This window comes from Phalacrocorax carbo, chromosome 2, assembly GCF_963921805.1.
Source record: "Phalacrocorax carbo chromosome 2, bPhaCar2.1, whole genome shotgun sequence".
Classification (NCBI taxonomy): Eukaryota; Metazoa; Chordata; class Aves; order Suliformes; family Phalacrocoracidae; genus Phalacrocorax; species Phalacrocorax carbo.
The window spans coordinates 33,081,269-33,105,161 of NC_087514.1; the positions used below are offsets into that span (position 1 = coordinate 33,081,269).

The 23,893-nt window shown below is 38.3% G+C and overlaps 1 protein-coding gene across 1 annotated transcript in view; it reads right to left on the bottom strand.

Moving 5' to 3' along the window:
* Positions 1 to 6,036: 6,036 nt before the first annotated feature.
* The window catches only part of ZC2HC1A (zinc finger C2HC-type containing 1A), a 40,145-nt gene continuing 22,288 nt past the window's right edge, over positions 6,037 to 23,893 (bottom strand). Inside the window, exons 6-9 of the mRNA XM_064442507.1 lie at positions 23,714 to 23,813; positions 22,698 to 22,806; positions 12,636 to 12,743; positions 6,037 to 11,938 (exon numbers count right to left, since the gene is read on the bottom strand). Of these exons, the coding sequence (XP_064298577.1) occupies positions 11,752 to 11,938; positions 12,636 to 12,743; positions 22,698 to 22,806; positions 23,714 to 23,813 (504 nt within the window). The 3' untranslated portion in view covers positions 6,037 to 11,751. The remainder of the gene's footprint in view (positions 11,939 to 12,635; positions 12,744 to 22,697; positions 22,807 to 23,713; positions 23,814 to 23,893) is intronic.

A 23,893-nucleotide genomic window follows, 5' to 3' on the forward strand; every position in this document is an offset into this window, starting at 1 on the left:
AAGTGTTCATATTTAATTTTGGATAAATAGAAGTATTTTTATAGTTGTTTATAACTCTTTTGCAGTTTCTTACTTTGATATTATAACTCCTTTGGTAATAAAATATTTGTCTTCTATGGAATTGGGCTGTTGACTTTTTTTGGCACCATTAATCCTTTTTTAGCTTTTTTCACAGCTAGTCATTAAAGGCACAGCTGGTACCATAACCACCAGCTGCTTGGGACTTTCCAGAACAAAATACCTATTTCTTAGTTGCTTGTAACCTGGCCAGTTTAGGTAAATACTCCATACCAGGTACCTGCCTTGGACTAAATACTTTGGGAAATCTTTAGTTAAGTCAGTCTGTTATTTCCCGGTTCAGACTAAGGTAACATAGATTGTTTTATCTGTGTTAAAAGAAGTTTTCCGTGGAACTACTCTGAAAAATTTTTGGTATTCAGAACAAAGACCTGAAATAAATGGTGGGTTGTGCTGCAAAGGACTGTATAGATCTTCTTTGACTGGAATAAGATCTGCTGTAGTGAATCCATGAAACTCAGCGTGCCCTACTGCTAATGGTGAGTGAAGAGGTTAAGAGTAAAGCAAACATACTCTTACGCTTTCCTGGAATACAATCTCTCCAACTCCCCCACCTATTTGTGGTGAAGAGACTTTGTGAGGTAGAAGTAGTATCTTTGTAGAACTGTCATTGAGGCTGCTGCATATTCTCTTTAGTTCTTGATGTAAGAGATTGCAGTTTTAACTCCAAACACTGAAGAAATAAAGAAACCCAAACCCGATCTGTAACTCTTTTATGTAATACTACAGGGAAACAGATTTCCCAGAATCATAGAATCATTAAGGTTGGAAAAGACCTCTAGGATCATGAGGTCCCACCATCAACCCAACACCACCATGCCTCCTAAACCATGCCCTAAAGTGCCACATCTACACGGTTTTTGAACACCTCCAGGGATGGTGACTCCACCACCTCTCTGGGCAAGTTACTAGAGATAGGACGAGAGGAAATGGCCTCAAGCTGCATCAGATGAGGTTTAGATTAGATATTTGGAAAAATACCTTTACTGAAAGAGTGGTCAGGTATTGGAACAGGCTGGCCAGAGATCAAGTTAGTCAGTCAGGACCTGCCTTTCATGAAGCCATGCTGGCTGGGCCTGATCCCCTGGTTGTCCTGCACATGCCTGGTGAGCTCACTCAAGATGTATCGCTCCATAATCTTCCCTTGTACCAAGGTCAGGCTGACAGGCCTGTAATTCCCTGGATCCTCCTTCTGGCCCGTCTTGTAGATGGGCATCACATCAGCAAGACTCCAGTCATCTGGGACCTCCCCTGTTAACCAGGACTGCTGATAAATGATGGAGAGTGGCTTGGTGAGCTCTTCTGACAGCTCCCTGAGTAGTCTTGGGTGGATCTGATCTGGCCCCATAGACTTGTGAGTGTCCAGGTGGTTCAGCAGGTCGTAAACTGCTTCCTCTTGCATTATGGGGAGTTTATTCTGCTCAGGGGGCTGAATACCCTGGGGATATCTGGTCTGACTGTTAAAGACTAAGGCAAAGAAGGCATTAAGTACCTCAGCCTTTTCCTCATCTTTGGCAGCGATGTTCCCTGCAGCATCCAATAAAGGATGGAGATTCTCCTTAGCCTTCCTTTTGTTATTTTTTATTAACCCTTACAATGGTGGCCAGACTGAGTTCTAATTGGATTTTGCCTTTCTAATTTTCTCTCTGGATGACCCTGTACTCTTCTTGAGTTGCCTGCCCCTTCCTCCAAAAGTGGTAAACTCTCCTTCTTCTCCTGAGTGCCAGTAAAAGCTCCCTGTTCAGCCAGGCCAGTCACCTTCCCTGCCAGTTTGTCTTACGGCACATGGGGACCGCCTCCTCCTGCAACTTTAAGACTTCCTTCCTGCAGAAAGCCCAGCCTTCCTGGACCCCTTTGCCCTTCAGGACTGCCTCCCAAGGGACTCTCCCAACCAGTGCCCTGAACAGGCTAAAGTCTCTCCTCCGGAAGTCCGTGGTAGTGGTTCTACTGACCCCTCTTCTTGCTTCGCCAAGAATTGAGAACTCTATCATATTGTGGTCACTAAGCCCAAGACAGCCTCCGACCACCACATCTCCCACCAGTCCTTCTCTCTTTGTGAACAGGAGGTCAAGCAAGGCACCTCCCCAGGTAGGCTCACTTACCAGCTGCATCAGGAAGTTATCTCCCACACACTCCAGGAACTTCCTAGACTGTTTCTTCTCTGCTGTTGTTGTATTTCCAGCAGATGCCCAGAAGTTGAAGTCCCCCATGAGAACAAGGGCTAAGGATTGTAAGACTTCTGCCAGCCACTTGTAGAACACTTCGTCTACCTCTTCATTCTGGCTGGGTGGTCTATAACAGACCCCCAGCAGGATTACTGCCTTATTGGCCTTCCTCCTTGTCCTTACCCATAAGCACTCGGCCTTATCATCACAATCATTGAGCTCTATACAAGCAAAACACTCCTTAACATACAGAGCCAGCCCACTGCCTCTCCTTTCTTGCCTATCTCTCTGAAGAGCTCATAGCCATCCGTTGCAGCACTCCAGTCATAAGAGTCATCCCGCCATGTTTCTGTGACGGTGACTAAGTCATAGCTATCCCTCTGCACAAGGGCTTCCAGCTCCTGTTTGTTGCCCATGCTGCGTGCATTGGTGTAGGTGCACTTGAGCTGGGCTATCGATTTCACCCCCAACCTTGGCATGCCACCCCTAGGCTCCTCTCTAGTGAGCCTGGTTACATCCCCTTTCCCCTTTGAACCTAGTTTAAAGCCCTCTCCATGAGCCCCACCAACTCATGAGGGAGAATCCCTTTACGCCTTTGAGACAGCTGAACTCCATCTGCCTCCAGCAGGCCCGGTGTTGTGTAAACCTCCCCATGATCAAAAAAACCCAAAATTCCACCGATGGCACCAGCCTCTGAGCCACACGGTCATCAAGTTTTCCTGTTCCTTTCGGTATTCTTCAGTATTCCCACTGGTGGGATTGAGGAAAATGCTACCAGCCGCCCCAGTGCCCTGAAGTCCCTTTTGATCACACTTGGACTTCTCTCCGCAACCTCATCACTGCCAACTTGCATAACCAATAGCAGATAACCGGAGGCCTGTAGCAGACCAGGGAGTTTTGTAGTGATGTCTTTAACCTGGGCCCCAGGGAGGCACCAGATTTTCCTGTGGGATGGGTCTGGTCGGCTTATTGGGCCATCTGTCCCCCTCAGAAGGGAATTGCCTACAACAGTTACTTTTCTTATTAAGAGGTAGCCATAATGCATGGGGCTGACTGACTCCCTGGGCAACTCCCTGGATGGACCTTCACCTATTTCATTTGCCTGGCCCTCAAGTTCCAGAGCCCTGTATCTGTTGTGCAAGTGCAGCTGGGAAGGCGAGGGAGGCCAGGAGGGAATGTGCCTGCTGCCCTGAGCAGGGACCCATTTCCATCCCCACCCTGTCTCTTAGGTCCCCTCCTTCTGCTTGGCAGCAAAGGGTAGGGGATCCTCTGCTTCTTGTGGAGCCTCCAGCTGCTGCCTTGGCCTCAGGGATGGTAGGGTGCAGCTCTCCAATCTATCTCCCTCTCACGTTCCCTGGTACTCCCTAACCTTTCCACTCCCTCCTTCAGCTCTGCCACCCGGTCACACCGCCAGCAGCTGTTGACTCTGCTGCCCTGTGGTACGAGTGCCAGGCTCAGGCACTCCCTGCAGCCAGAGACCTGGACAGCTGTGTGTTTGCATGGGAGCTCCATCTGGGTCACCACATTCCTGCTGGCAACGGCTTTCAGGCAAGTGGAAATTATAGGTAGGGCCTCTCCTGGCAGGGTGATGACCACTAGTGGAGTTACCCTTCAGAGCCAGGAGGGTGACTGCGCCTGCACCCACACCCTGCCTCCACAAACTGCCACGCAAACTGCTGCACCACACCCAATATTTTCATACTGCAGGAAGAGAATGTAGCCACTATTGTAAGGACTTCTCTGGAAATCCCTTCTACTGAAACAAGTCCCAGGAGACTGAGGATTAAATTTGTCTCAGACAAAAACAGTTGCTTTTTTTTAAAAAAAAATTTCAGGAACAGTTGAAAGCCAAGATCTATTTCCTAATAACCACTTGGCAAGGAAAGGTCAGTGAGACTTATAAGAAAAAAAACAACACACAGATGCAATATTAGCTACTACAAAACTGGAAGTTCAGTCAGCTTAAAATGGCTTAAGCAGCAGCCCATAACTTGTATCTTGCAGCAAATCAAGCAGTTTCAGGTCTATACTGAGGAAAAGACCAAGGTTAGATTCAGAGCAAAGATTTAAAATATTATTATGAAATTGCAGGGTTTTTTTCTGATTGGTTCTCCTAATAAATATCCTGCCTGCCTGTTTCTTGTTGCCAAATTTCCTGAGTCACTGCTTACATGCAAAGACTAACTGCTAAACACAGTGACTTGTGCTCTTTGTTTCTTCCATTTAAGAACCTTCTCTGGTATCTCCTGAAATTACAAATGTGACAACAATAAACTGCTCTGCAGGAACAGGCAAAGGGATGAAAACCTTGCAGGGTATCGCCACCACCCCTACCTCCCTGCCACTTTCATTTATATATTTATTTATTTGGCCACAGTGAAGGAGGAATATGAGTAGGTCAAACCCATGATTTAGAAATACATGGAATTTATGGGAAGGTGTCAAGGGAAAACAACTCTGGTATTTAAATTAGTAAAAAGAACTTTAGGACACTTGTTGCAAGGGATTATGGGAGGGCAGAAAGGGGTGGCTAACCCCTGTGTTGCACATTTCTAACAGCAAGAATGAATTAGGTGCTCTGTGGTTTATAATGAGAAGAATTTCTAGTGTTTAGGAAGCCTGATCAAGGAAGGCCACTGGAAAAGAACATTCAAATCTCATTTTACACTGTCAAACAGGCATTTACAGCTGTAGTTCTTTAGCTAAAGATGCAGGAATAAACCTCTCCTGGCTGGTTATACATTTCCTTCCAGTCCCATCTCTGAAGCTTTGTAATGAGCAAGAGAGGCTTTATGATAGATTTCATTCAGCAACTACTTAGTTTTTATTGGGGGAAGGAGGGTGTATTATACCTTACAGCCTTATTAAAAAAAAAAGAAAATAATTATTTACTGAAGGTATCACAGTGATAGGCTTTATATAAACTAAACTCCCAATTACTTGTGTTTTGGGTTTTTGGTTTTTTTTTTTTTCCTTTCTCCTGCTGTCTGAAATGGTTCATGGTGAACTAGAATAAAGAGGAAGCCAATATGAGTAATGTCATGGAATCTCAGCAGTGACAAGAGATTTCACAGACTCTTAGCGCATAAATAAATTTCACCCAGAATGAAGGGAAAAAAGTGTTTCTGCCTTCCTCTGAAGAGGGTGTGGTGAAGTAAATAAAAGAGCCCAATAGGAGGAACTTTCCCTGAAAAAGAGGAAAGAAAAGAGGAACTAGTCTCTACTCATCCATATTTAGCCAAAAAAATAAGGAACCCAAACCCTTGTTACAATCTCTGCTCACATAAAAGTGAGCTTTACAGGAAAAATATAACTTCTGCTTTTTTTCCTGCTTAATTATTTCATCAACAAAACAGTGCTCTAACCTCATGAAGGACAAACCCAGATGAAGCTTAGGTCTTGTTATACCTTACAACCTTATTAAGAAAATAATTATTTACTACACATATCACAGCGATAGGCTTAATATAAACTAAACTCACCATTAGTTGGAAAAAAGAAGAGATACAGAGTTCATATAAGCAGATCACACATTTAAATAGCTGGTATAGAGTATTTTTCAAGGAATGAGAGGAATCCAAATCTCCTCCCACAAGTCAATAAAAAAAAAACCCTATCCTTTGAAAACAATAACTAAGTGGCCCTCTCCCAGTCACTAGAAGACAGTGGATGGTCCTCCCATGAGGTCTGGTGTACTTGAGACCAAAGACATCACAATATTCATAAGGTTGAAATGATGTTACCTATCCCTACACTATTTTATTTAAAACAATTTCACATTTAGCTACAGAGATGTGTGCATCAAAGTTTTATTGGCATAACTGCTTTATTGTTAACAAGTGGCAAATTAGTATTAGAAGTTGATTTACATTTATTAAATCAGAACTGACACTAAAATAAACAGAATATACCAAATAAGATACAAACAAACCCAGGAATTCTGGGAAAAAAACCAAACCAAAACCAAACCACCACTAGATGGTCACAAACACAAATATTCATTGTACTCGGGGCAAGGCAAACATAATAAATGCAAGGCTGACAAAATTAATCACCTCAAACACATGAATGAACACTTAATTAAAAAACATGGAACATCAATAAACTTATGAAGATACATTCTGAGTATCATATGAAGGATGAACACCAAGAGTTAGAGCAATCATATAAAGCAGGTATTGTAACAGTCATAGAATATTCAGCACTTTACGGATCAGACCCAAATCCATTCACGCTTCTGCCAGAAATCCAAATATAAATATAAAACTATGGTAAGTTCTAGACAGTAGGGCATGGTTTAAGTTCAATATTCAGCTACATTTAAACTGAATATTTGATTTGCTGACTCAAAAGCTAATGTTCCCATTGGAGAAATGTAATTTCCCTACTGATTATTTTTGTAAAGAGGAAACGCTAATTGGTTAGATTAGAACTCTTAATTAATCTGTATAGGCTGTTTTCTGGCAACATGAAATGGAATAGAGCTAAGAAGGATCCTCCAGAAATGTGTATTCTGGAACGACATAACAACAAAAAACCCCCACTGAACTAGTATGCAAGAGTAATGTCTTATATTGCGAATATTGGAAAAATATCAACCAAGTAACTGCTGAATACAGCTAGAGGATCTTTCAGCTAACATTTCTTCCAACACCACAATTAAGTAACAAACCTTATGCAGGAAGCTGGATGAAAGAAAGAAAAAACAAACAAACCAGCAACAGAACCATCACAAGTTGGAATGAGCTGTACTTGAAAGGCAATAAAACTATTTTCACCAGAGTCACCAAAACCAATTTCACCAACGATGAAAATTCTACCCTGTCATACAACCCATACAGTTATCCATAGCTTAGTCAAACTGAAAAGAATTAAAATAGCAAAAAGTGCTCTTGCAAAACACAAATTTGTCAGCCAAGATTAAAAAAACACCTTGTAACACATTTGTTATTTGCACACATATTAAGTCTTTGTGATGGAAACTAGCAATTCTTGAGAACTTTGCAATACATAGACAATACCATTTCATTTTATACTCAGGCTAATTACATCGCCTACACCAATGGGCACTGCTACATGCCTTGTTTATTAGCGTTTAAACTACTGCAGTCATACCTCCTTCCGCTGACTTGACAAGCGTGCATTGTGAAACCGTTCTCTTTGCACATGACATTTCAGGCACTAACTCTCAGTTGCAATGGTGAATCACGAGCTAGTATCTCTCAGATGACAGAGAGCTTCCATGCCACTTGAAGACTGGGTCAGATCTTAACATATATTTTGGAGTTACTAGCCTGTGAACCTCACTACCCGCCGCCTGTGTGGAAGAGCCCGAGCAGGCGCTGCCTGCAGCACTGCAAGACCCGGTTCAGTGTCCGGAGCACCATGGAGAGCTCCCCACATGCCACGGGCTCCTTCCTGGCCACCGAACCCTTCGGGCTGAGCTTTTCAAATCCACTCGAGGGAGTTTGATGGCTCTTCGAGTCTCTTTGGCAAATTTGAAAAATTCTGCCTAAATGTTCACATGAAAGGTAGAAGGTGAAATGGTGGTAAAGCACTTCCCCACGCCCACTTCCCTGGCGTGGTGTGCAAGACTGAGTGTATGATTACCTATATAACCATATACTTCAGTTGCTGTGTATGTAGAGATTCCAGTTCTGAAACTACCTAGTGTGTGAGTACCACGCATAAATATAAACCTGTGTAAGATATATCATATAAAGATAAAGCTTTAAGCTATGCTGTTTTTACTACTGAAGCTGGTATTTTCTATAACTCCACTGTACTTATATCAGTATAGTTCCAATGATCCTGAGCTCCCTTCTGGCAGAGATGTCCCCTGTATAACAGATATTCACAAAAGCAGAATGGGAATGCAAACAGCCTTGGGCTAGACTTCAAAACCCACCTTCTCCTTTTTTCTTTATATGGAATTTTACCTTTGACTTTTGCACATTAGGAAGATATACTGGCAGAGAGGAAAGGTAAGTGTCATAGGGTCAGACATTGCTGTAGAAATCATTAGAACAATCACATCAATAAACTTCACTTTAAGTGGACAGTAATAACATTAGTCTACTCTCTGAGGCATCACAATCCTCTGGTAGCATTCATTCCTGTTTTGTATCAGCTCTGCTTGAGCCAAACAACTTTTTACATTTGTACAACTTATGAGTTCTCACAAAACACATGTGCTCACATGCATACCCTATATATATGCACACATGCACACACACACACATCCGTAAGGACAGACGCTAAATGGAGTAATTATATAATCCTTATTTTATACTTGAACTCTAAGGAATTTAGGCTTTTAAGTTAAATATCTGTCAACGAGACATCCCTAAGATGACACTAGCTAAGTTTAGACTCATCAGCGAAGTGCATCAGTGGTGCACAGTTCATCTAGGGGTTTTATCTTTGCAGTTACCAATATTTTGATTCTTGAGAAAATTTGGAATACTCCCCTTTCAGTGTATGTATCCATGTTTTTCCTCCCATGAAAATCAAGGCATGGGGGGGGGGGGGGGGGGGGGGCTAGGGCAAGACAGTTTGGACCTAGGCTTTTAACAAATTAAATTCAAGAACTTCCTGACACATGTGATTAACCTAAAGATTCAAAACTCAGAGTCCATCTCCCTTAGCAGTTTTTCTTTAAAAATAATAAATTTGTTTCCCATATGCAGTTTTGCAGGTGCATTATGAAAACAAATCTACTATTTCCTAGCAAACATTCCATTGAGATGGAATTACAGCGATCTGCGCTGATAACTTGTATAATACAGTCTACGGTCTGTAACATCAGAGACTTTGGGAACCTGTGTCATTCAGTTACAAAACCAGTTGATGAAGGAAATATACTAGGCCTCTGATAGTCTCACTACACAGTACTAAACTGCATAGTCATTTTATTTTCATTGTCTGCTTATATTTATTGTAGATTCAAATGCATACACGTTATCCAATGTTACCACCAACAATCATTTATGTTTCACTAGACCACCTTGTAAGGCCGAATTAAAAGTTCAGGAAATCTGTTAAAAATTCTTCTCTTGGTTCAGGTTAATCCCCTGTCTAGTTCTTGCTATAAATCATAGATGTACAAATCAAATGACGTGTCACTCGAGAAATATACTAAATGCTGCATTGGAAGCAAAGAATTACACAAACAGCTCAACAAGCAGAAATTGTGGTAACTGTATGCAGATTGATTTGAAACTAGGAAACCTGCCACCTACAATTCAAAGGAGAAACAGTCAACATGTTTTTTTCTGCAGTTAACAGCAATCCTGAAAAACCGGGAAGGTATTTATTTCCTTATTAAACTATCCCTTTGTAGAAAGCATTTTCAATAAATGGTAAAATGCATTTTTCCAGCAAAAAAAAACCACCTCGAAATTCATCAAGTCAAAGGAATTGATTCCTCAGTAGATTCACTAACTGATCAAACCTATTCCAGACTTGTATCTTTGCTGATGGACTCTCAACTTGCAGTAATTCAGTCTGCAGACCTCCATGACCCAAGTCCAGGACAAATTTTCTAAAGTAGGTTTATCTACGCAAAGAATGCAGGATTCCCATTTTTCCAGGTACACATATGAATGTTCAAAATACGGACCCTAGAACCTAAACCACCTAGAACATAATTTGGCTAAGATTTGTCAGTTCTAACTATCATTACTAGCCATCCATCTCACCATGCACAGTAGCCAGCTTACGCAAATTATAATAAAACAAGACTACACTGAATGAAGGATAATTTCTAAAAATAATTTTGTATAAAAAGTGTAAGACAATTCCACACCATTGAACTAATTCTAAAACATCAATAGTTTGTGGCCTGCAACGTGACTACATCAAGTCTCTCAAATCTCTCACCCTCCAAGACTGGTACCTGCTTTGCAGATGCTTTTCTTCAATCATGCTTTCTTCAAAATTGGCCCCCACTGATAGTAATCACAAGTTTGGGGAATGCAAACAATGATTATAATACTATCATGAAACAGTACATTATATTTTGCATACCCTACAAAGAAATTATGTGAATGGATACTAGTGGTGTTTGTGAGCTGAAAGTAACCATTTCTGACAAAAAGACTGTATTTATTGTGGGAAAGGCACAATTAAGTTCTCTTGGATTGTTCTTTCACGCATAACTAAGATGGTGCCAGTACTTCAAAGCAAAACTTCACAAAACAAATTACTACATTCAGATACAAGTTAAGTGATTCAGCTTGTGATTTTTTTTTTAATTACACAGGATATTAAAATAACAACAGCTTCCAGGATCTGACCCTTCTTCCAAACGAATTAATGTGAAGCCTGTTCCAACTACAAGAGGCTGCTGTTCAGATCCCAAGAATATACAAAATTAAAAAAAAAACCATGTAAGGTATTAATACATAAACACATGGAGCACAGTTACTCCGTTATGCACTTGTATCTAAGCTGTGCTATTTGCACAGGAGTAAGAATAAAAAACAGTCACTATTTACATCAACTTCTACTGCTCTAACAACATATATTTTTCTGGAACTCTTTTTGTATTGGATATATCAAGAAGGCTGTTTTCAAACTAAGCGTTCAGCATTTAGGTAGGATAAGCATAGACTTTTGTCCCTCCTTCAGGAAATGAGGGAAGAGGAAAAAAAAGGAGTGGCACCTTTGGAAACCTTTAAAGACAAAAAGCACAACACTTTTAGATAAGGTAGTCATGGTGGAACACAGGAGGAGGAAGACAGGTATTTCTGAACAACAGGAACTTAATAAAATGATGATACCATATTTGTCCTTATACATAAAAATATGAGCATGTTCTTATTGGAAAACAGAACACGGAAAGCCAAAAAAAGATCTCGCTTTTCTTCTTAAATGTGAACAGAATTGTCAGGTAGTTTTTCCACTTTGATTCTTTAAAAATCCTAGGAAGTAACTGGAAAGCCCAACCAGGATATTACTATTCAAGAGTTTAAAGGGATTCAGACTGTTTGCACTTTTAACTAGAAATTTATAAGGAGTTGTTCATTTTGTTTTCACTTAGAACAAAGCATCTATGTTACTGTCACATACAAAGGAAATGCCTCCACAGAGAAAATTTTGAAGCTCAAGTTCTTTATGGCTAGTTCCCTGTGGGTAAATATTATCCTAAATAAGTCATTTAAATAATGGTTTATCTAGTAGGATTTACAAGAAAAATAACATTGAACCACTTCTGCTACCTAAGTTACTTAGCACACTTTTACCTTAATTTTAAATATTTCCAACAGAGATTAAAGAGTATTTCCTTGAATGGCACAGTTTTAGGTACCTGCTATTTTTATATACAGTGTATATATTTGTTTATAAATAAGTGTGTAACCAGAAGATTGCACTCAAAATTACAATATGATGTTTCAACAGGTTTGCAGCATGAAGTCTAACTGGAAGGAGTGCTCTAGCTTTCCATGCAGCAGTACATAGCAGACGCTTCCAATTTCTCATTTTCTTTTTGCTTTTGAGGATGTGTTCACACTACCATTCTTCGAATTCCACACTCACAGCAAAACTTTGCCCATTCCACTGGATACCTTGTTCCACATTCATGGCAGAACTTTGACAGTTGTACAGGTGAATTTCCTTCGCTGCTTTTTGAACTTCCTCCATTGACTGAGGATGGGTAGTCTCCACCGTCATACCCAATTTTACTGTCGGACCTGAAAATCCCCAGATAAAGAACATTCTCTGTAACTCAGTTCAGTATAACTTCATGCACAATTCTAATCCTTGCAGTGAATTACAGCTACCGTTACTAGCTTTTTCATGCTTCCACTTCCTATTTATTTTCAGCGGTATACCTTATAACTCTACCCAGACTCCCCTATTTATTTCCAGATACCCACCTTCCCTGCAAGAAAACAAAAAATAGCAAAATTTTAGGATAGCAGGATCAAATATTTGATTCACTAGTTAGATAAACTGGAGTGTTTGAAAACTGGAAACGTAGCTTGTCAAAACAAGAAAGGCAAAGACAGCAATACAATTTTTACCCTACCCTTTCAAAGTTGTCTAACAGATGACTGGTGTGCTTAGCACGCAAATGAATGAAATATCAACCGAACCACTCACTTCCCATTTGAAAGACCCATTCACTTATTTTTTCAACAGCTCCTAAGAGATTTTTGGCATTTCTAACACTGTCTTCCGTATACATCCGAGACAGCTGATGACAAAGGTGTTCTGTTAGATGATAAATACGCAAAATACATTGAGTAACTTAAACATGCCAAATAATATTTATCATGAGTTACCTATTAACTGCAGAAAACAATATTTTCCCCAACTTCTTTTGTAATAATTACTCCCATTTAATGAAGGTTCTATTGCTGACAAAATTCACAAAGTTAAAGCTACCTTGAGTAACTGTCTGAGTTGCTAGTTTTTCTTTTGCTGGTTAGAGCACCCGTGCTCATGGTTCTTGCCACACTAGGAGGGGTTGATGTCCGTGTTTTTGTTGCACCTCTAAAACAGAATAAATATCTGATTATTTATATATACACACAAATACACAAGAATATGCATTTACAAGTTATATAAAAAAATTAGTTCAACAATCCCCACATCAATTATTTGTATGAAAAATATAACTTATTTCCTACAGACAGAAGAGCTTCAGCATGAACTTGCATGGTTCAGACTGAATATGACTTGAATCTTACAATATAAACAGAACAGCAAGTCCCTTCAGTTCATGTGTTTCACTTGCTATCACACCAAAATACAGGTAGATCCTGCGCTACTGGTTGTTTAGTATGTTATAATATCTACTTGACAGACTTACAAGTCACTTGTAAGGTCTAGCAGAGCTTTCAGAGAAATAGAGAGCAGCTGACTGCATGTCTTAACAGTTCAAAAAAATGTAGAAAGGATTCCATATTCTCAATAATTTATGACCACTATAGAAGTGAGTCACAAGACTTTTCTCTTCATAGCCACAGACTTTAGGATGCATACTTCTCAGATAATGCTGTAGATCCTTCTTCTTCAAAGCATAAATATTATATTTATAAATATAAATAAAAGAAGGAAAGGAAAGAAAGTCTATTCAACTGGGCATTAGGGTCTGATTTTTCTATAGCTGTCACAATGTTCTAGAAGTTGGCGTCAATACTATGGTCACATAGCTGTGAAAGCTGCTTTCCTCAAGACTCATGGGTTTTATGAGAAGCCAGTATGCAATGAATAGCCCATCCTAAACATACAGGACATCTCACTGTTTGCTTTAATGAGTAGAGAAACATCAGAATCCCCTGAAAAATCTGAGTATCACTAAGAAAAAGAGATAGGAAGGGCATCCTTTTATCATCAGTGACCAAAGACAGAATTTTTTGTCATTGCTCAAAAGAATTACCATTCACTGGGATTTCTTCTTCTTTGGCAACTTCAGTGACTATGACATCATGTGCATGACCCACCAAGTTTCTCTGTTCTCATTCTTGAGCACCGATGCAGAAATGAAAATTAAGTTGGGACTGACTCATGGACATCAAAAAAAAAAAATTAAAACAAAACTCCATTTTAAAAACTAGTCACCACAAGCCCAATCAGCAACAAAAACCCAAAAGTGATTATTTTTTTTTTTATCTTCCCTTCAGATGAACCTAACTGCTCCCTTCAGAATTATGAACAATTTCGTCTTGGTTTGGTTTTCAAAGTATTTTCAAAGGAAATGCATTCAACTCCAGTAATTTCAAACGATGCTGACGCAACTGAGCAACAATGTAACAACTCCTGAATTTTAGACATGTTGCATAAAACATTTCTTCCTTCACGTTACAAGTGAAGGCTGAAGATGGCTTTTCAGCTCCTTCCATCACTTAAACACTTCAGTGGAAAAGTGATCAAATGATTAAGCACAGAAGTGGAAATCAGGAACTAAATTTAAGATTAAATCAAGTGAAACTGTATCTATCCAAAAGTATCCAGGTAACAAGAATAGCTTCTGTGTGCAACAGGTAGAATGGAACCATGAGAGATTCTGGCTCGCTGGGGGGCGGAACACCAACCTTCTCTGTTAGTTTTCCTATCAGTTTTCCTGTCTGCCCTCTTATTTAGCAAGGAGATTCTGAAGATAGTTTTATTTTAAGAAAAATACTGTGCAGACTGAAAAGCAATACAGAAGTTATATAAGAATTAAAACGTATTAGAAGTTTATGTCAGTCTTTCAGAAGTTACAGAATTCAGGATAAAAGTTCTAAATGTAACCTAAATTACGCTGTTACAAGTACGCGCAACAGCACAGATGCGAAATACTTAATCATGTGTAATTTTCCCCAACTCGTTTTACACTGAAGACAGACCTTTGCTTATAATTGAGCAAAATTCATTAGAGCTCAATAGTGCATAGAGCATACTGGGGCGTTACTTTTCTTGTTATCAAGGCAAGAAAAGCATATCAAGCAAAATTCAGCTGTAGATGCAGAAATGTTACAGGTCACCATGGACCAGGGATGATAAGGCTAGAACTGTGTCTCAATTCCTGTTTAGACAACTCGAAGTAATTTAAAACAAATTTTTCAGAAGTATTACTGACCCACTTTTCTCTGGATTTTCAACTTAGGAACAGCATACTACTTTTTCAAAACTAACAGCATTAATTTCTTAAACTGAAGTCTCTTCAGGGTGTAATTTGAATCAATAATTTTTGAACATAATGCTAGGAGTCCTAGATATTTGAAAGAAATTAGCAGGAAAAGAATTGTTCACCATTCTCTCCTGTATTCCAACTGTTCAATTCTCTAAAATATGTATAATATACTCTCATCCCACCAGGTACTCTGCAAAATTCACCTGATCTTTAATACTAGGTGTACACCAGAGAAACTTCCCAGATATCAGTGTCTTAAGAACATGATTTGTATGGTGTCCAGTACAGCTTGCAAAACGAAAAACCAAAAGACATTTGTAGAAACAGCTTGTCTTTTTTCTATTTGTGCATTCACAATTTGGCTGGATTTTGCCATAAAATACTGAAATATCAAGCTCGCTTCCTACACAGGGCGTTTTCAGATATTCTTGACTGCTATCACTGTCACCCACAACAGCTCATAGTTCTCTGCAAAATCATCAGTAAGTTCCTTATGACTAATGGCAAGCATGCCAAAGTCCAGAAACCTTTGCCATAAACTGTAACCATCCACACTGCTAGGCTGGATTTAACAACGTCTAGCAGCTATTCTCATTGTCTAGTGCTATCGGCACATAACATTTTGAATAACCTCCTGCAAGGAAGGCAGATTTAATTCATTAACAAGAACAACCTTATTCAGCAACATGCCTATACTCTGAATTCAAGAGGTTTTCTCAAGAAGAAAAATCAAATCATTGCTCTATGGATAGTGGCTATTGTAAGCACGTTTAGTAACTCACTAAGCCAAATTTTCAAAATCTCAGTAATATATTACAAAATGAAAAACTGACCTAATTTTTGATGGTTCACAGGATCTATAGCTCTAAACAAACATGCAAAGGAACAAAAAAAAACAAACAACCCAAACAAACCCAAAACAACAAATTCTGTCTGTCTAAAAAGAGCTCCCCCCCCATTTTGTTCCTTTTGCTTCTTCAGAAACCCAAGTTCAAATGTTCTGGCCCTGTCTCAAAGATACTTCAGCTCTGGTTACAACACTAAAACAGCATTAAGAGACTTAGACACATTTCTACCACTTAAAGCATTATATTCCACATATGTGCCACATAATTCATTACTAATTTCTCTTCTGCAATATGCTTTAAGGTATTGTTTATTAAGAATCAGCTCATTTGAATTTGGCATCTTCCAAACTATATCAAAGGGTTAACTACAACATAGTACCTATTTCCTTTTTAAAAGACTGGAATACCCTTTCTTCCAAACGCAGATCTTAAACTTGCTGAATATTCAGAAGTCTTTATATGAGATAAGCTGGACTTAATAGAAGACCTCTCATTACAAAGTCTGCCTTGCTTACATTCTTGGAGCACTACAGCTATGTTGCAGAAGTAGGAGATAGATAAATATTTGACTTTAAGAAAATAAAACTACTTTGTCATTAAACGTTTGCCTATAAGGCAGATATTTGTATAGTTATCAGGCTTAAATGGTTACTTCAGCTTTACATCATGCAAATGCAGTTTTATCTCAAGTTTACAAAGATTTAAGTTCATTACTCTTAGTCCATAATCAATCAGTGGCAGAAGAAATTAAATTTGAAAAACGCCTTCATCTTTCCTGTCCTACTATGAAGCTGTTTACCTAGCATGACACAGATACTTATACTAATTATATTATATAGTCTTTTCCCACAGCCTTTATATTGAAGACATACTGGGCAGCAGATGTCTGTCAAGGTCACGCTTTTACTATTCCAATGCTTTGGAGAAACATTTCTGCAAAACAGATAACCACACTGATTTATAATACTTACTTCTTTATAGGCAACAACTCATTTTGTCTTTTGATGGTACTGTCTGTTTCTGTACCAGTGTCATAAAACTTTTGTACCTCTCTTTCAGTTCACAATGGTGGGCCTAACTTGTCCATCTTACTACTAAAATATATAAAAGGGTACTCATAAGGGGATTGCTAGATTGCTATTCAAGTTATTGCAAAAAAGAAAATTAAAGTACTCACAGCTAAATACTTATATTCCCAAAGAATTTCCATTGACTAAAAAAATTACAATCTGAATATAATAATCCAGCAAACAAAAGGGTGGTTCTTCCTTTAAAGAGAGTATTTTGTACACTTATATTTGGATTAAGTTTCCAATGCATTTTTTTAAAAATTCTGTTTTCAGCAAAACAGAAAACTAATGCCAGCTATCCTCACAATCTGCATACTCACATTTGGCCTTTTTTCTTTTAAGAATAGCCTTCAAAATGTCAAACTTATCACATCTAGAAAAGGAGGCTCATAATTACAAGTCATAGTAACTTTATTAAGATGTTAGAAAATACTAGATATGTAAGTACAAGCCTCCTTAACTTTAGAATTAGCAAGAAGGAAAATTTTTCCTTTTTCACTTTTTTTTTTTGGTAAAGGCTGAACATCATGCCCAGAGAGAATAAAATGCCTTCCATTCTCTTTTCTTTTATGGAGATGAGAAAAGAACAGAGGGAAGCCAGGAAGAAAAACAACTTTGTTTTAATAGCAAAAACCCCACTCACAATAGACAGCACTATACACAGGCAATGCTTTAATACCAAAAGAATAAACCAAAAATGAAATTTTAAAGACACTAATTAAAAAAACCCCCAAAGAACACCCAACTAACCCCACAAAATAAAACACACCACCATCCCTCCCACAGATCATCATAAGGAGAATTGTTGCTTTTGAGAAATCATAACTTATATTAGAAAAATCAGGTCTTCAAATAAAGTTCTGCATTTTTATCATCCTAAATTATACAGTAAAACCTGCAAAAGCCCATTATATCTCCAACCCTACCTCAATAACGGAAGGGGTGGAGACACTGAAAAACCAAAAAAAAACCCAACCAAAGAAACCAACAAAACACACACACAGAGAAATAATTTCTTAAAATTACTGTTGTTTTCTGACTCTTTTCATACAACCTTAATAAACTCAAACTAAAGAAATCCCAGGAAAATTACTAAATAGCTAATTGCTGTCAAGGAATATTATGTCATATTATTTTCAGTAGAGCTTTTAATATATCTTAAAAAAAGGTTCGTGTATCTCCAACACCATATCATACTACTTTCCATATTCCTACAATAACATCATATTAAAGCCCACAGGACCTCTAAAGTGTGCAACATAGTTTTTTCAGAAGCTTCTGGTGTAAACCTTGCAATCCACATTACAACTTTGAATCAAAGGAAATCTCCCCATAGGAACAAAAACTCAGCAATGCTAAATGATGTTCGTTCATTATGAAGGCAGGCAACACTGAGATTCTAGTCTTAACAATTTAGCCCCAAATACTGCAGGCTTTAAGATAAGTTCCCCCACAGTTCCTCTTCCAATTCCTCCTCCCAAACAGATGTTCTAGTTCAAACTAATTAACTCAGGAAATGCTTAATCAATTCCTGTTTGACCAAATACACACTCTTTACATATTTCCCAAGGACTGAGAAGCAAGACTGAGGTCTTTGACACCACAAGACACATACTCCAACCCACTGTGACTTTCTTATCTCTTTTCTGAACTTTTAACAATTTATTGACATAATCTGTGAACTCCAGGCACATACAGTGAACAATACCAAAGACAATAACCTAGAAGCAGACACGATACTGCCAAAACAAAGAACTACAGTATTCTTCCACACTTAAAACACAGAACCAAAAAACCCTGAGCTGACAGCCCTTTCATGTACTACTAAAAAAAAAAGCACAATCATAAGAATCTTCTGAAATATAAAGATCAAGATAACTTCTTATTTACCTGCATTTCTCTGAACAAAGCTGTGTAACTTATAGCCTTAATGAAAGGAACAAGCTATTATTAAAATATAATGTTTCTAAAGGCAAATTTATAAGTAGAATTTAAAAATTACTGACACTGGTTAGGTGTGCCATTCATATTGCATTTCAGCTGTAAGACATATTGGATGTGTCACTAGCAGATGATTCCCACGAGATATAACTTTGGTCAGCTTAACATTAAAGAGTATGTTTTATCCCCAAAACAAAACCAAAAAGACAATGTAATTTCTAAGCGTTCATTTGCCTTATTGAAAAACATAACATAATTTTCCAAGTCCCAGTAAAAACATACTGTTCATAACTGAAACAATTAATCTGTACATTCAAAAGATTTGCTGGCCTCAAACAGCGGTGTCAAGTTCTGTGAGGAGAACAGTTTGCATGTGGGGGTGGAGTTTGCCTGTTTGCTTAGCCTTAGGACAGGAAGAACCACCTACCCAGTTTTTTTCTCCTGAAGAACTGATTACTTCTGATAGCTTACTAGCACTGTCCTACCCCTCAAGAAATGTGAGTGTGTTAAACTTAGGATCTTAACATAATTCGCTATCAAAATATAAGCCTAACTACAATTTACATAGAATTAATTTCCCTTTTCCCAGTTCAACATCAAAAGGATGAAATCCCATTTTCAAGGAAGTGAATGAAGGTTTTCCTACAGACTACTATACAAAGTCACATGCTACTCTTGCACTCTCACTTGTTCTAGGTCTCAGAAATGATGCCCTTACACTAGACTTCCATTAAAACTTATAACTGGCTGTGCTCTGCTTTTCTGACCAGGCAGAAAAAGAAAACTCTCACAGCAGAGCTCAGCTAACATCCTGATCTACGTGTACAAAGTAAGCCTCACTAGCACTAATCTAGCTTTTTGTTGATGATGCTGGGGTGTGCCCTCTCAGTAGTCCTTTACTTGGGGAGCAGAAGAGGAGAACTGAAATAAAAAAAGAAATAATATACAAAAAATTACTTAAAATAAGGGACTTAATAAAATCTGGTTACATTTCTGCTTATACTGCAATACTGAGGTTGAACTTTAAATGAAGTTAAGTTCAAGAATGCTTCCTTTACAGAATAAAACACTTCGAGACTCAGTTCGTTTTAGCCCTCACCATTAACACAAATGCACGGACTGCTTCATACGCCTTTCTCAAGTTTCAGGCAGCAGTTCAAGAGTGCCACCTACAGAGCAAGAGGGAAACTGCATGCCTGTATATTTTAATCACTTTAGCTAGTGATAGCTGGATAGTCAGTTCTTGCCCCTGAGCATATCCATTACAGAGAACAGGTACCATGATTCTACAAAAAGCAGCGTCCAATTACATTCCGCATCCCCACCAAACATTAATTCATCCTTGATATAGCACAATATAATTGTAATTCTACTATTAAGCCTCCCTACCTCTCTGCCAAATCTGGAGTTAAAACAATTTAGGCAAAAATGGAAGGTTTCACGTAATATGTAAAAACCCCTAAAAAACAAAAAACCCAAACGCTAACACTAAAAAAACCACACACAAAAACAAACAAAAAAATGAAAAAAAAAATCACAGTTTGCCTTAGGGCGAACTGCAGGAGCTTACTTCTTATAGCAAAAACTGGAATTTAACCTGGTCAAAAAAAAAAAAAAAAAAAAAAAATTCACATGATCGCTTAGTATTCCATTTGAAAGACTGCTCTTAAAACAATACATGTGCAACGCTGTGCTTGGTAAATCAGTTCACTAACACATCAGAAGGAAGACCGTGACATCTTATAGCACGAGATCAGCCTGACAGGTGCATTAGTCCCAGGTCTCATGCTATGGCTTGTCATTTTACTGGTTAAATCATAAACATAAAAGAAATACATCTTGTGTCATCCTAATGAAGACTATTTTTATAAATTTTTAAAAGCAATTTTACTGCAATTAGCCTAAATTATAAGATGTTTTAATTTTTAATATCTGTGTTACTACAGTATTAATAATTCTTACTCTCTGACTTAGGATGTTGACTGTGTGTCCGTCCCTGCTCTGATACAATTTTGTAGGTATTTCAGCAGAACCCTACATATTTCCCCCTCACACCCCAATACTAAGGCTGAGATGATTAAGGCCAAAATTATAACTAGTGACCAATTCCAGCAACCTAACTCTTCCATGTTGTAACTGCTCTTACACCTCTTTGCGTCAACATAACTGCTGACAAACTTGTTCTCAGAAGTAAATGCAAAGTAGCTAAAAGAAAAAGAAAGAATTTCTAGGTCTCATGTATAACACTTAGGCAAGAGACATATTTAACAGCCATCTGTGAGAAAACTGGTTAATATGACCAGCAAGAAATCATAAGGACTGGTTGGCAAAGACAAGAAGAGAACACAAGTTTTTTAAAACAGAGAAGTGAGAAGGACTGCAGGCAGAAACACACCTATTGCACCCATACTCTTAAAAACTGGAAACTGTGCAGGCAATTAAGTGACACTATAAGCCAGGCTAACATTCACTGCCTCTCAGCAGAGATCATTACCTGAGAGCTGTGCCAACCAGAAGTCACTTATTTGTGGTTAACGGCATGTGTGAACAGAGAGAACCTGTGCAAGTATCATTTCATACATTAACTGCTATTGGGCATGTCGCAAGACTCCTTCGAAGCTTCAGAAGAGAAAATGGAAGACTACAGAATACAAAGTAGTAAGTCCAGTGAGCAACTGACTGGTAAAATTAAATAGAACTTCCTTGTTAAGAAGTGAAGACCAAAACCTGTGCTCCTTCACAAACCAATACGGGCTGCAGTTAGGCTTTTTCCTGTTGATAGAGTTTCTTTCTCAGACATCTGGGATTCACCCCTGGGGTCAGAAACGTGCCTTCAAATTATCTCAGCTGACGTTTTTACTGTGGTTTACAGAACCACTTGTTTGCCACTCATCAGTACATGTTAATTCAACTTGTGAAAATGGAGAAACGTGACATAGAAATCAGTCAGCGAATAACAGAGGGTGGGATTTGTTGTCAATCGAAGCACAGATGCTTACAAACAGTAGTGAACCTGACCTGTAGACCAAAGACTACTAGGACATTAGCAGCTGGGGCGGGGCGGGGGGGGGCAGGAATAATAATAATAATAAAGTTCTGACAACCTCAGATTCTGCCTCCAGTATGTGTCTGAAAGACTTAGTATTGGGTAGAGCAAGGAGGGACAGAACTGCATCCTCATGCTACATGGTGTTAGGAGGGAGGTATGACAGAATTCATACTTGTGTATAACTTGTAAGACTTCTATGTTTTCTCAGTGCTCCTTGGTGCTGCTCAAGCTTCTGTAAAATTCCACTACTTTTCTTCAATCCCTTCCATACATTTCTTCTCTGAGATAGTGTGCACTGACTACCTCCCCCAGCAAAATTACCAGTAACAGCCCTGATCACACCAGCATGTTCGCTGAACTCTAGTAATCTGTATCTACTATTTCTTGTGCTGTTGCAGAGCACTCGTTTCCATTGCCATATTTGTGTTCAGTCATTTGTTATGCCTTGAGTATTTTAAGACAGGAAAGGGAAGAGTTAAAGTATCCATCCTTTTGTGCTAAGAGGGAAGATTCTGTCACAACTGGCTGATGGTCTGTGGCAGAGGCCTCTTATTTCCCAGAATTGCAAGAAATTAGGCCTAACGTTTTTTGTTTTTTTTTTTAAGTCTCTTCACTTTTACAAAGGAAAAAATTTTAGCTCCAGCCACTTCTGCATATTCTATAACATTTTAATCTGTTTTATATCTGTTTTTTTCACTTCACCTTCTTTGCTGCCATTTTAACATTGGAAAACGCATCTTTGCCTACTCCAATGTTCCTTAAATATTAATCATGTTTAGACATAAAGGACAAATTCAAAACACCACTTCTGAAGCTCACAGGAAAAATAATGCAAGTGAAGCAGACCACAGAGACTTCTAGAACTAGCACAACATAAAATATGAAATAAAGCATAAATGACAACATTAAATGGAAACTTACCCTGCTTGTGGGTTCACCATTCCCAATGAGTTTTTATGAGCTGGTGATAATGTCTGAATTTTGCTCCCACTGGATCCAGATGAAGATAGTGCTTTACTTGAAGAGGCACCTTGCAGTTGAAAGCAAGCACGGAAATACCAGAAAACGTAAGATTTTGCTGCTTGAATGATATAATTCATTATATATTTTTAATTGTAAAATTCAAAACAAGAATTTTAGAAATATCAAGATATGAAAGCATCAAGATACTAGTAGTAGTATGTTTCCACAAATTTACAGAAAATATGCAATTGAGACAGTGTTCTGTTCTAATAAAACACACTGGATCTCAATTACTTTCTTCAGAAAGAAAAAGGAAATAAAGCCTAGAATGTCAAAATATGTACAAACATAACATGTTTGCTATCTGATGATATCTGAAATCAGAATAAGACCAGGGTTTGCGTAATTATAATACACGTGGCTTGACCGTGTATTTTCACCAATTCATGATCATATTCAGCGTACAGATTAGAGTTAAGCAACGGAAAAATCTCAGGTGAGAGATCAGTATTCAATACAATTATGCATTATCACACAGAATGATTTTGCAGGTTCAATTCAGAAAAAAAACCACAACTGTTTTGACCCAATATATAAACCAGAAGACAATCCTATGTGCTCAAGAGTCTTACTGGATAGATGCCAATCAGTGCCCCTCCAACTTTACTTTGAGTTTTTACAAACTGCTATACCAATTTCAACAATAAAGTGCATAGCCATCATATATGTAAGTTAAAATAATATGGTCACAAAAACATTGATTAAAAAAATTGTACTATGAAAACCAGATACCATCTTATCCGCTCACATAACACTGAACTCCTATGATTTATTTTTTTTTTAATTTCATCAGTTTAAATCACTGGGCAATATCATAGAAACCCTTCCAGCTATTAAAATTGTTACTTTTACTGCACAGTTTGAGAGCTAATATTTAGAAAGGAAATGGAAAATTTATAACATTCATTTCATACCTACAACAGTTTTGCTAACACCACTTGGCTGTGGTAAGCGTGATGATGACGACGGTGCTGATCCTACAGAAGGCATCTTCTTAACTGCAGCAGGTTTGTACTGTAACAAAATACAACCTAGAAATTTAAGCAATGAAATCAAACTATCTATAAAACTCAATAGGTAGTTATCTCAGGTAC